Source organism: Semicossyphus pulcher, unplaced genomic scaffold (assembly GCF_022749685.1).
Source record: "Semicossyphus pulcher isolate SPU_LCO1_2020_fin unplaced genomic scaffold, fSemPul1.0.p SCAF_19, whole genome shotgun sequence".
NCBI lineage: Eukaryota > Metazoa > Chordata > Actinopteri > Labriformes > Labridae > Semicossyphus > Semicossyphus pulcher.
This window is the reverse complement of record NW_027211692.1, coordinates 13,303,150-13,316,615: the sequence shown is the minus strand read 5'-3', so window position 1 is coordinate 13,316,615 and position 13,466 is coordinate 13,303,150. Positions and strand designations below refer to the sequence as shown.

General features: G+C 45.8%; 1 protein-coding gene across 2 annotated transcripts; it reads left to right on the top strand.

The window, feature by feature from the left end:
• Positions 1-3,619: 3,619 nt before the first annotated feature.
• Positions 3,620-12,446, top strand: bmp16 (bone morphogenetic protein 16). Of its 2 annotated transcripts, XM_069668704.1 has the most exons (3): positions 3,620-4,154; positions 8,247-8,620; positions 9,985-12,446. In XM_069668704.1, exons 2-3 carry the CDS (start codon positions 8,254-8,256, stop codon positions 11,052-11,054), a joined length of 1,437 nt encoding a protein of 478 aa, XP_069524805.1. In that variant the 5' UTR covers positions 3,620-4,154; positions 8,247-8,253; the 3' UTR covers positions 11,055-12,446. The 2 variants fall into 2 exon arrangements, with proteins under 2 accessions (XP_069524805.1, XP_069524806.1); XM_069668705.1 differs by lacking the exon at positions 3,620-4,154 and having other exon boundaries at positions 6,909-8,620.
• Positions 12,447-13,466: the final 1,020 nt, after the last annotated feature.

Sequence of the window (13,466 nt, the reverse complement as noted above, 5' to 3'; positions counted from 1 at the left end):
ATTTGGTTGATTAATAAAGAGCAACTGCTGGCTGTAAAAAGTCAAAGCACTATGGCATCTGTTATTGACAGTGACATTGTCTGGCTGAATTTGGACAGGTTACTTGCGGCCTCAAATCATCACATTTATTAGGAATGCTGTCATGGCAACAACCCAACATTTTTATATCTTGTCTCGTTATCATTCGATCCAACAAGTGTCAGGCCAAACTCATTTATCGAAAGCATTTCAGAGATATATTTGACATGGTTTGATGTGAACTTTAATTTTGACCTATAAACCTGGTTTAAACACTAATGCTGCCTGAGTGTTGGATTACAATCCAGACTAACTGACCCGATTCCTGTGTTCATTTGTGAGTAATTATGTGACACTTTGCAGAAAAGGATGGTTGAACAGAGAGTAAGTCCCGACCCCCTCCTCCTCCTCCACCTCCTCCACCTCCTCCTCCTCCTCCTCTCCCGACGAGGCCCCGCTCTCTGTGTCCATGGAGGGATGCAGCGTTACGGAGGTGGGAACTCTGGGATGCAGGACGGATGGATGGCTTGTTAAGAGGGCGGTGAGGTATTACTTTAAAAGTTTCTCTCCGCCCCCGTCGGAAGTAAGCGGGACAGGCAGCCGACGGCTTTTCCAGAGGATGGGAAACCTGGAGGCTGGAATTACTGCTGGTTTGGAGAAGGCACTCGCTGAAGTCACAGCTGTAGCTCGGCTGTGATGTCTGAACCCTGAACCTCTGTCGGCCTTTAAGCATTCTTATAGAACAAATACTCACACATATCATACTTCACAGGACCATGCTGGTAAATCATACATTATATGGTCATTTTGTCTTTCTTTGTGTGTATGAAGGTTGGAAAAGTCATCGGTTAGGCCTCCCCACTGTGCTTCACTACTACATTTATGACCTGCCCGGCAGCTGCTGATTTCAGCTCATGCGGTATGAAAACAACTTGAAGCGATTGAACTCACTTGAGTTATGCAAGTCATCACAGTAAGCATTACATTGCTTTTTATTGTTTTATTTTAACATTGCACAGGAACACAGTGACTGTAAAACTCTGCCTGTTGGTGCGTTCAAGGGTTAGTACGAAGCTTGTTTGTCTTCCTGGCTTGATCTTCTGGACAAAATTCTGTGACTCAAGCGTGTTTTTGGACTCTAAAATAACCGAGTTTCATTGAATGCACCAAAAAGGAAAACATTATATTTGTACTGGGGGGTTGAACAGAGGGTCAAACAGGGATTCATGAATGCAAGGACATTTAGTACTTTAGAATCTAGAGAGTGAGACTCGAGTCCTCATGGCTTTGTCATCCACCCTTTGGTTCTTGTTATGATAGAGAGAGACAGGAAGTCAAGGCACAGGGGTCTGGTTAAGACACACCTACAGGATATAGCTAGGCACAGGTATTTAGATTTAGACCTGGTGGTCGTGAGGGACCGGTTTAGCTCAGCGGTTAAACTGTGCGTCCAATATACAGAGGCTACTGTCCTCGATGCGGCGGCCCCCGGGCTCGACTCCAACCCTCCGCTCTTTGCTGCATCCCAACTCTTTCATCCCGTTACCAACACTATCTGTGGCCAAGTACATAAATAAGACCTGGTGGTTGTTCATCAGTGATATTTTTATTTTTAAAGATTATGATTTTGGCTTTTTGGGGGGTGACATTCACCAACTGTTCACAGACCGGGAGCCGAGCCTGTGATCGGAGCATTGAGGACTGTAGCATCTGCATATGGTGTGCCTGCTGTACCAACTGACCTAAACCAGCGCCCCACCTATGCCTTTATTTGATAAGGCCGTTGATAGACTCAGAAACATGGGTAGAGAGAGTGGAGATGAATGGCAGCAAGCGGCCGAGGGTCGGAGTCAAACCCCGAGGTGCTGCGTGGAGGACTGAGATTCTGCTGGGATGGGCAACTTCTTGCTCACATAATGTCATCCTTTACTTTATTTCCATGACAACATTGAACAAATTCATAAAGAAAGCTTAGTTATCAATAAATAATATAATGTTTTAATCAATACACAAAGGGTAATGTCAATTTAATTGTGACTTTGTGGGATTTTAATGCAATAACTTTCTTGGCGTGGACGCATGCAGTGTCTTCTTACCTAGCTGTTCTGCCCTGCGCCTAGTTTTTATGCTAAGCTAGGCTACTTCCTCCTCCCTACTTACTTACGTTGACTTTAATTACACATAAAATAGAGTTAACGCTGTGTTACAGGATGGAAAAAAATCCCCTAGATAATGTAGCATTAGATTTATCTCTAAGTACAAAACAAAAGCCACATTCAAACTTCTCATAAGATGAGGTCAAAGGTCAGGGTCAGCTGGAGCTTATGTTGGATGATTGCTGTAATGAAAGTCTTAAACTGAAGTGATTCTCAGTACTGACTGCAGCTCCCAGACAGATGATTCACTGATTGTGACATTCTGTATTGATCAGGAGCTTTGGTTCAGTCTGGATCGGGCTGTTTACAACACAAGAGGACGCGTGAAAGTGTACTAATTTGATCTTCAAATTTACAAAAGAATCCCGATTCTGATGATACCCACACTGTCATTGATAAAAAAGAAACACCAGAGTAAAATGTGTGTTGTGAGATCAGTGTGTGTGTATGTGCGTGACGTTCTGAGTCGGGACAATTACTCAGCCTCGGGATGAATGAGGTCTGTGGATGGATTTTTGTGTGTGCGTGCGTGCGTTTGTGCGAGAGTGGACGGGAAGAGCAGGTGGAGGGGACAGGGAGGGAGGAGCAGGGCGACGTGGGCAAGCGATTCTCCAGATGAGATCTAATATGTGAGACGGTGCATCCTAAAGAGACGTTTTCTCATGGGCCCACCCCATGAATACAAATTCACCCCCGCCAACCGATCTGCGCTGGAAGGACGGATGCACCTTGCTTCAACCCGTCGTGGAGAAGTACAGCTTTTTTTTTTTTTTTTTTTCACTTAGACGTTTACTCCCATCCAATCACAAAACTCAACCGGGGTGACTTCACAGCAGCTGTTATGAGTCATCCATTCATACCTTTGTCTTGAAACTGAGTCTGTTTGCTCTCACTCGGTGTCATGGGGCCTCGTATTTATAATGACGGAGCGAGAGTCTGCGGGCATGTAGGCCGAAACGTGAAATGTTGCCAACGACGAGCAGCAGGTGAGTTTGTCAAAGGAGGAAATGTGGAAAATAATCAGTGTGCTGCTTCTGTGTGCTGACCTCAGGGTTATCTGGAACAGGTGTGTGCGCATGTGTGTGTTTGCTTTCATTTTGGTTTGACTGTGTGCAGGTGAGAATATCCAGGAGTGTGTATTATTAATGTTTATTTGCTTTTTCATATCTATATGTGTGTATGGTCGTGCGTATGTGTGTGTGTGTGCATGAGAGATAACAGCCCGTAAAGCTACGGGGGCCGGTCTTTGTGACATCACATTTTGGGCGGATCTTAGTGGCCAGGAAAGTCAATTAGAGTTGAGCTGAGTTTACCAGCTGGGCACTTAGTATAACAGAGAAAAAAAAAGCAGAAAAAAGTGTGTGTGGGAGAGAGAGCAAGAGAGAGAGAGAGAGGGAAAGGGGAGGAGATACAAAAGGGAGGAACAGAGTGGAGAGGAAGGGAGAGAGACATAGTAAGGAAGGTTTAGGAACAAGAGGGAGTTGTTGCTGGTGGTGATACACTACAGACAGACAGACAGACAGACAGACAGAGACAACTTATTTTCCTTCTGCAGCTTCCCTGCACAGGAGCAACACAAGTGTGTTTCAAACAACCAGGGCTGGAAGTGCGGGCGGCAGAGAAAGGGAGTTGCCTACTAGCAGAGGTCAGGCAGGCGGGCAGGCAGAGGGGAAGCCGGTGGATGTTTTTAAGAGTTTGCTTATCTGACACTGACAACAGGATGAGAAGCTGAGCCAGGGCGCAGAGACAGGGAGGAAAACATGGAGAGAACAGTCCATTTACGCAGAAGACACAGGAGAGACAGGAACTGGTTACCTTAAGAGAGGTGTAAAGAGAGAAGAAGAAGAAGTGAGAGGAAAGAGGTAAAATAGTCCACTTTGTCCATTCTGTCCAAAGGAGCGGGAGCGAAAGCCGAGGGATCGTAACACTGGAGCTCAAGGATAAACCATGGACTCTGCATACATCCCACCACACCTGGACGTGAGTACTACATCCCTCTGACACACACACACACACACACACATCTGTCTGTCTGTCAAGCCACAGGAACTGCGCTGCTGAAACCATTAGTTACTCTGGGGATCAACACACACACACACACTCATGCACATGCATGCACTGCTGGCACAACGTGTTGCTCAATCAAAATCTTGTCCGGTGAGCAACATGTCCAAGAATAATGCGCCCATTATGAGTTCAAAGAGCATAACGTAATTCACCACGGCCGCTACATGTACGGTATGAATTGGCCCTCAGTGTTAGCGCTGAGCGGCTTTAATGTGAAAAGCAGAGGTGTGTTTTTGTTCTGTATTTCACATCGGTTAGAGCTGTCAGACTCGCGACGAGAGCGGCCTCACAGCTTTCAGCAGTCACGGGTTCGATATGTCAGTGTTTCCATTGAAGCATTCGCAGTGTCGAGCCTCAGCGGGGCCTCCGGTTAACCACAATGCACTTGTGAGAGTGAGGAGACCTCCGGGCATCCCTGGCTGAGACACAAGAGGCGATTTTGAAGGGAGTATAAAGGAGCGTGAGGATGAAAGAGGCACGTTGTACAGACATAACCTTCTCAAAGGAAAGAGCCAAGACACAGTGTGCAAGTGTGTAGAAGTGATACCAGGTAGCAGGTATAATGTGGAAACATGGAAAGCACCGGGTCTAGACAACTTCTGCTGATGTGAACCAGTGTGTGTGCATGTGTCTAACCCCTTTCACATATTCACACCCCAGCTCCTCCACACTTCTACATCCAGGCGTGTGTGTTTCTGCGTACGTGCTCGCTGCGCCTGGCAATTAGCATGTGTTTGAACCCTGCACTGCACATATGTGTGTGTTAAAGAAACAGTTACATACAGTTTGACGCCGGGGTCATTAGCCTGCTAATAGGCCCAGCTGGGACGAATTAGCGAGCAGCTCTAATAGAGTCCAATAAAACCGCGCAGCAGCCTACCTGGAATATTGTTCTAATGATTTCATCTGTTACGCCTCAGTTAGCAGAACCACAACTCCTGTTCTGGACGCTTTTCATCCCGCCCACCATTACATATTAACTCCACAACTTCCTTAATGACTAGTTAAGTATGGGGGCTGTTGTGAGGTCATAACCTCACAGTTAATCATTCAGTCTAAAGCGAGCACATACACTGTGCATCACATGCGAGGCCGGTCATTGTCTTTTCCAGAGCGAGAAAATGAACCCTGTGGCATGTACGCTGCGTGTATCATGTTCTGCAAGAATAAAACAGCAGCACAGTAAAATGAGAGCTGGAAGGAGGGGGGGAGCTGGGGAGAGGGGGGGTCAGGGAGAATGAGAGGAGGAATTTGGGAAAAGAAACACGGGAAGAACAACAGGAAGGGAAAGTTGAGGGACCAGGCGTAACATGAAGACAGCGGCGGTGGATAAATCAGCCGGCTGCGGTGACACTCCGGCCCTCTGGCCCCGGCAACAGTCCGCCGCACTCTTCCGCAAAAACACCATTCATTTAAGGCCTAAGGAAAAAAGAGCAACAGCAGTGGGGAGAGAAGGAGAGGGAGATAGGCGAAGCAGAAAAACAGATATTTTCTTTTGAGAAATAACAAAAGAGTGAGGAGAAACGTGATGGATGAGACAGTAGAGATGAAAGCAGCAACTGTGTAAGGACAAAGTACAGGGAATGCAAAGAGGAAGGAGGAAGGGGAAAGGGAGCAGGGTTGGAAATAAACGGATAAAAGAGAGGCAGAGATAGGAACAAGACAAGCGCAGGAGTCAAAGCGGACGTCAGAAGTCAGAGGTTTTAATCAGTGAGTTCACAAAGACACGCGGCAGGCCGGCGACCACGCTCGTCTGCCTCGCGCCAGGGTCACGCTACTGTCGGCTGGGGAGGTCAGGTCGCATCTAATATGTCTAATAGGCCCGAGCCACATGCGTGCACACACTGCTGCAGCAGATCCCCAACCCTTCATTTCACCTTATCGCTCACCCATTCATCACACAGCTCTCCGGGACTAGTTGATTAGTCCGTGCCAGGGACAGAGAGACAGAATTAAAGGCGTACAGTGAGGAAGAGGTAGTCAGACATAAAAGCAGGAAGTGTGGGGGTGTAATCATAAAAATGTCACTGTTTGCGGAATGAGTCGACATCAGAGTGGGTGGCGCCCTCATGCACATGACACATAAAGATGCTAAATTAGGCCTGGATCCTCGCTGCCTGAGACAGAAGCAGTCACAACACAGACACAGAGGGAGACCAGACTATGTGTGTCAAAGTGATGTAGGACAAGCTGGCCTCTTTCTGTCTTTTTCGTCTGTTTCGCTGCCTTGCACGGGCTCACCACTCCCTCCGAAACGACGACTCAACCTTTGAACCTCCTCACAGTCACCTGGGTGGATTTGTAGGTGAGGAAAGTACAGGAGAGAGGTGTTGGTGTCCTTAATCTGCTTTACAAGCCTCCTCAGTAGATGGGAGAGGCTGTCCGGCAGAGGTCTAATCTGTAATTGTCCTGTGCTGCGTTGCCTCAGGTGAAACAGCCCAGGGTGGGGCTGCGAGAGTTTAATGGATAGCTAGCAACAATCCCACGCTTGGAGGTGGCTTATTTTCCCAGGCCTGCCCTTCTGAACCTCGTACCACACGGACAACACATATACACAAGCACACATGCATAAAAGTATGCACAGCTCACTCCTGTGACCTCTTTTTAACCCCTTTTCTGACAGCGTGGTTAGATTAGCGGTAATTACTGCGTCATTATGTGTTTGCTCGGCCATAAACACCTCTCTGTTATCTCGCTGCAGAGGGTAAAATCAATTCTCTGTTCCTAAGAGAGATGAGATAAAGAGATTGAGGGGGGAGATATGGGAGAGATCGGACAAGGAAAGAGATAACACACTTAGAGTTCATCTCTGAGTGATAGACGATTCACGTGCATTTTATTTTGAAAAATATATATTTTTAAGGTCTTCCATCGCAACAAATTTTGCATGATTCCACTCTTCTCTACTCCACTGTTTAACACCGAGGTTAACTTGCAGATCACATTGTCTTCTCTTTGACTGGTCAACAGGTTTTCTTCTTTGCTCCGACCCTTTTACACCTCACCTCGACCTCTTCAGGTCAAAGAGGGCCGTTAACTTGCTGGTTTCTAATTACCAGCTCGGTTATTAACACCTGCACCACAGAGGTCCTGGGTGTTAGCCAGGTCGTGGTGGTAATTGCGTGACCTCTCGTCTGCGGTCGTGTTCCCGCACTGAGAATATTCATGGAGGGAGATAAGCTGAAGCTGGAGGCAGGAGTTTAAAAAGTGTGCTGTTGTCGCAAGATGCAGGCAGGGACAGAACTACTTCAGCAGTTTGAATATCATGAAGTGGGTCTTGGCGTGAATGTAGAAAGCAAAGAGATCAGCATAATGGAAACACAGCTGGGTGGATTGAAAAGGAAAAGAGAACATCCGTCATTGTGACAGGCCACTATAACTTCATAACATGTCACCAGAGTCTACCACATTTGATTAATGCTATTTGTCTTACATGCACAACACGAGGATCTCTTTAACACACAAACAAGCGGCATTAAATTAACTTAAATTACAGATAGAGACCTCTTTACTCCTGCTTAGGTGTCCTGGGAGATATATGGGCCTTGGGGTTAAGAAGCGCGCCATAAATTAACGGAGAAAAAACAAAGTGGCACTGTTTCTGCAGCCAGGAGTAACGAGCAAACAACTTCATATGGATATGTGGACAGTAAATTTCTTGAACATATGCCACATGAAGGCTGAAGACTAATGAGAAAGTAGCGTGTCCAGGAAGGAGAGGACATAAGCATGATATACAGAGTACAGGAGCATCTCGGAGCAGCTATCTCTTTAGCAGATTTCTCAACCAATACTTTATATTGTGTCATTATGTCATATGATTTACTTTGTTCCTGTATAAAACACATAAATTCAGTGCACCTAGTATAACAGGACTGCTGCACAGGCGGCCTTCATGAGTTTATCTCCATAATTAGATGTCTACTCTCCTCTCTTCTATTAACCACTTCCTCTCTTCTCTCCTCCACCACACCTTTCCAACCATTTCTCTTCTCCTCCCTCCAGGTCCACCATGTTCCCTGCTAACCTCCTGCTCCTCATGGTCCTGCTGCTACCTCAAGCCTCGTCTGGTCGCCAGGGTGGAGACACCAGCGAGATCGACCATGGCAGGGTGTCCCCCGTGCCTTCCTCCTTGCCGCCCCCATCAGCTGGTTCCTTCCAGAAGCCCAGTCTGGCTGAGACCATCCAGAGTCTCCTGCTGAGCCGGCTGGGCCTGCAGTCGCAGCCTGACCCCCGGCCTGGAGTGCCGGTGCCCCGATACCTCTTGGATCTTTATCGCTTCCACCAGCAGCAGTATCACCTAGTGGAGGACCCGTCGTTCAGCTTCCCCAGCCAGCACATCCAGCAGGCCAACACCGTACGCAGCTTTCACCACAACGGTACGTTCATGCTGTTTTATCGGCTGTGGAAACACAATTAAAATATTTGAACTGTAATAGTTTGAGCTGAATTTGGCCTTTGAACTTTTGTTTCATGGAAGCAGTTTAAGCATTCTGTTGAATTCTTTTATCATCCACAGATGAAGTATAAAAATCTGATTTATGACAGTAGCAGATGTTTGTCCTGACTCACTGTTTAACAATCTAAACACTCAGTAAGATCCATGTGTGCATCCTTAGATAAGATTGGTCGTCACAATTCTAAAGTCTTCTTTTAAAACATGATAAAGAGCATACTTAGATATATATCTCTCACTGAAGCGAAATTTGTCTTGGACTCTGCACTGCATGTGTGAGCATGGCCGGATTAACTTGTTAAGGGCTCTGGGGCAAGCATTTGTTGTTGGGCCCCCACTAATCCCCCGCCTACTGCTGCCTGTGCAAGATAGTTTGTGGCAATTGAATTACATTTAACTTTATTAGGAATGTGGATTACTTAGTTTATATGCTGGAGTATGAATGGTTGACTGTAAATATATCGCCTAAATACCACTCATGGTTTTATTATCATGACTCAAACGTTAGCTAAGACTGGAGACACCTGATTGCCAGGCCAGTTTGCTTCTAGCTGAGAAAGCAATCAGGATACCTGAACACATACGTAGTCATTTCATCCAATCAGGAGGGTCATAGGTCACGTATACATTTTGAAATTTAACATGTATTGATGTTTATAATGCTCTTAGTGCAAATCAATTCCTCTAGGGGCAATACAAGTTTCATCTGTGCATTCATAACTGTCTCCAAGCCCTCAAGAGGCGCTGAGCAACACTGCAGAGCAATTCACATAAGTCACCTTTAGAAGACATACCCACAAGCCAAAATGCAGAACTTTATATTTGTTTTTTTGTTTTACTTTAGTAATGGAATTTCCCAAACAAGTTTGACGTTAATCAAAATAACGAAACTTATTGTCACACGAGGTTGGTTGCTCTGGCTCCCAAAGTAGTTGTTGCCCAGTTGCTAATTCCGCCTTGATTCTTATTGTAATAGATGTAATGCTCAATTCTCAAATATCAAAGAGAAGAAGACAAAAAAAGTACACACAGCCATACAAAGCTTTTGCACAAAAATAAAGGCCAGGAACACATTTTACAGGTACAAAAGAATCAGTGTATTGGGTGCGTTTACTTGGGGAACTTAATATATTCAAGTAAAGGGTTAAAGTTATTTGTTGATGCTGCTCCTTCTTTGATGAATCAAGAAAGATGCAAATGGCAAATCTGATTTATGCAGCTAATGTTTTTTATTGTTTGAACCCCACTTAACTCTCTTACTCTTTTCCTCACTCCGTCCTCTTCTAGAGCCCCTTGGAGACAGTCCCACAGCAGAGGATCATAAGAGGGTGCACATCTCCTTCAATCTTTCCTCCATTCCTGAGGATGAGAAGTTGCTCTCCGCTGAGCTTCGGATCCTCCGCAGTGACAGACCCTCCCTGGGCCCTGGGACCCACAGACTAAATATATACCTGTCTGAGCACCATGAGGACCCTGAGTCCACCCTGCTGGAGACAAGATTACTCAGCACTGGCCTCAACAGTGCAAGTGGTTTCTGGGAGGCTTTTAGCCTAAACACAGAGCTCCTCCATAAGGCTCTGGCTGGGACTGGCAATCTGGGCTTCCTACTGGAGGTCAGACCTGAGAACGGCACAGCTTCCCTCCCTATGCAGAGATTCCCCTCTGCTCCTGGTGTTGAGGATGCAGAGAAACACAAAGAGAGGCACCTGAGGGTATGCAGGTCTGTGGGTCAGGACGAGCACAGCTGGGCCCAGGAGAGACCCCTCTTGGTGACTTACAGTCATGACGGGCGAGGAGAGCCCTTGGTAAAACATGGCAGGAGGAACCCCAGTGGTGGCCAAAGGATGAGGGGGAGAAAGGGGAAAAAAGAGAGGTCCAGGGGAAGCAGCAAGGGCCGCAATAGAGACCAAGCCTCGGGACGGGCCAAAAAATTGGGATACACAGGGCCGGGCTGGGGGGTTGGTAAAGGAGGAGTCAGTTGGAGTGATCGTGGAAGGGTTAAAAGAAACGGTGGTCGTGCTGCAAAACTGAAACGCCTTTCCCGTAACAGATGCCGTCGTCATCCCCTATATGTAGATTTCAATGATGTGGGCTGGCACAAGTGGATCATTGCACCCAGCGGCTATGACGCCTTCTTCTGCCTGGGAGAGTGTCGCTTTCCTCTGGCCGACCACATGAACTCCTCTAGCCACGCCATGGTGCAGACTCTGGTGAACTCTGTGAATGGAGCAGTGCCCCGGGCCTGCTGCGTCCCTACCTCCCTCAGCCCCATTGCCCTGCTCTACCTGGACCCTCAAGACCGAGTGGTGCTGAAGAATTACCAGGACATGGTGGTGGAGGGCTGCGGATGCCGGTAGTGGACCGAAGCACTCATCCAGAGAAAGCCAGACGTGGACAGAGGAGCATCGAGGGAATAGGAGAAGGAAAGAAGCTTGAAAAGGCAGATGGTGGGAAGAGGAGGCTGTAGCCAACTAACTGCAAACAGACAGAGAGACTGATAGAGACAAATGTAGCAGCAGAAGACAGATGAGCAAGGTGGAGGGACATAAGAGACAGCTATGTCATCATTGTTAGGAGCAAGAGGGGTCAGACAGAGAGAAAGAAATACAAAGCAGTATAAAAGATCAGACAAAAAGGCAACATATGTAAACTGCCAGGAATTACTGTTCAATGTTCTCCCATTTGCCGACGATGCAGCTGTTTACACCACCAACTGACAGGCTGCTTGATCCCTATGAGAAGCCAGCGCTTTAACATTATAAGGTGTCTTGTCTATATTGCAGTGTCTTCCACTCATCCCCTCTCTCACACATGATTGCCTGACAGGCACACGCTCATGTGTTTAGCTTTTTTGGAGGGGAGCTGAAAGTGCTAACTTTCAGAGCAAGCAGTCGGGGATGTACATTTCAAGCTCTGGGGCAACTTTCTGACGGACTTCCTAATGATCAACAGCATTAGCAATACGACGATGGCACTAGCGCAGCATCCAAACTGTGCGACAGTGTTGTTTCTGCAGTATTTGAACAAAGACGTAGGGTGCATCTGTTTTTATGAGCGTTAATATAACGACGATCCCCTACATCACAAGCTATTTAAAACCACAAAAATAATGCTGAGGAACTATTATGTTATTGTTTGAATGTACTACTATTATTTAAAAAAAGAGAGACTTTTTTGTACATTCCTTTTGCAGACATGAAGAAAATCCAAGTGATGGTTGTCTTGTGATTATACATAATTTCACTGAATGGCGATTCTAACTTAAAAGACACATTATGTATTTAAATAGCAGCAATATGTTGTATTTAATCTTGAAAATATTTAAGACACCTGCACTACAGCAAACAGAAAGCCTTCCGTCACATGAAGTAAGTTATGGTAGCTTAACATCTGTACAAATGTTCCGTGTATTGAATTAACAGTCTGTGTTACTTAAGCATCCCACCGTATCATTGCACACATTTTGGTGTCCAACACATGATAGCAGACATAAGTGGTGTCGCCTTCAAAAGCTCAACTAACAAATCAATTGAAAGCTCTATGTATTATAGCTACTGAAGTGTTAGTTGTGTCTGCATGTGTCAAATAGGAAAACTGATAATAAAACTGGGACTTTAGTGCCTTTCAAACAAGTGTTCTCTGCTGAGCTTAGTAACTGTTTTTCAGTGTCGCATTTTTCTCTCTACATGAAAACATTTAAGCAACAGCTTGTAAAATGTTTGACAATATACCTCTAATAAACAACGCAAACAGCACAACTGTGTTTTCTCCTTTTTGCAAAGTTTTGGGCCTAAGTGCATGAAAAAAAAGCCTCACATGTACATTTTTCTTCAGCCTACAGTGGAATAATTTTCATGTTCAGGAAGACAAAAGGAAGCCAGAACTCCCACAGAGAGCACAATATAAACAGATTTGTGCATATGATACTTAAGCTAAGGAAGTAGCTTCATATTTCCACATTGAAACAGCTGTAAGTTTGAGGTTTAAGTGCAAAGGGTACGGCCTTATCTCTCCGCTGCACATCCTTACTAAAGATGGACCCAGTGTATCGTTAACACCACTATTCGTGAGCTCTGCACAAATGTTTCTGATACCAGATGTTGCACATGGAGGAAGAAAGACAAGAGACACAAAAGTAGATAAAGAAGAGCAAAAGTTTGCACACTGGCCAAAGGTCGCTCCTCAGCTGCCACCAGAAGGACCAGCTCACCGAAGCTTTCAGGTGAGTGCAGCCCAAGTTAGCTTCAAACTAAATGCACAAGTTTAACAAGTCAGAGTTGTTTTTGGACTTTTTGTATGGTGGGCCTTGGAGCCCTGCAACACACTGCAACTTAAGAAAGTATAGTTAAAAAGACGCAAAGACATGCAACAAGCAGAGACAGCTGGGACATGCTTGTTTTAGATCATTTTACAACACCATTAAACTCACTTCAATACCTTTATGAGTCACAAACTATGGCAATAAGAAGCGTCCTTAGGCATGTTTAATATCACCGGTGTCCCCTGGGAACAATTTCCATTGTTGTCTGTGCTACTGGCAGCGTTTACTGTAAGTATTTGCCTGTTTTCTCACTTTGAAGCACTTTTCTTAATGCTGTGTATGTGTTGTCAAATTGCTGATCTGGATGTTTCACCAGCTGAATGCTGCTTTGCACTCTGATTTGACGCCGAGGCTTTCATGTCTGGTTGAAGCATCCGCACGATTTTTTTGGCTGATTTAGCATAAACCAGATGGAAGGTTCAATTTTAGCATGAACAGAAACAAAGCT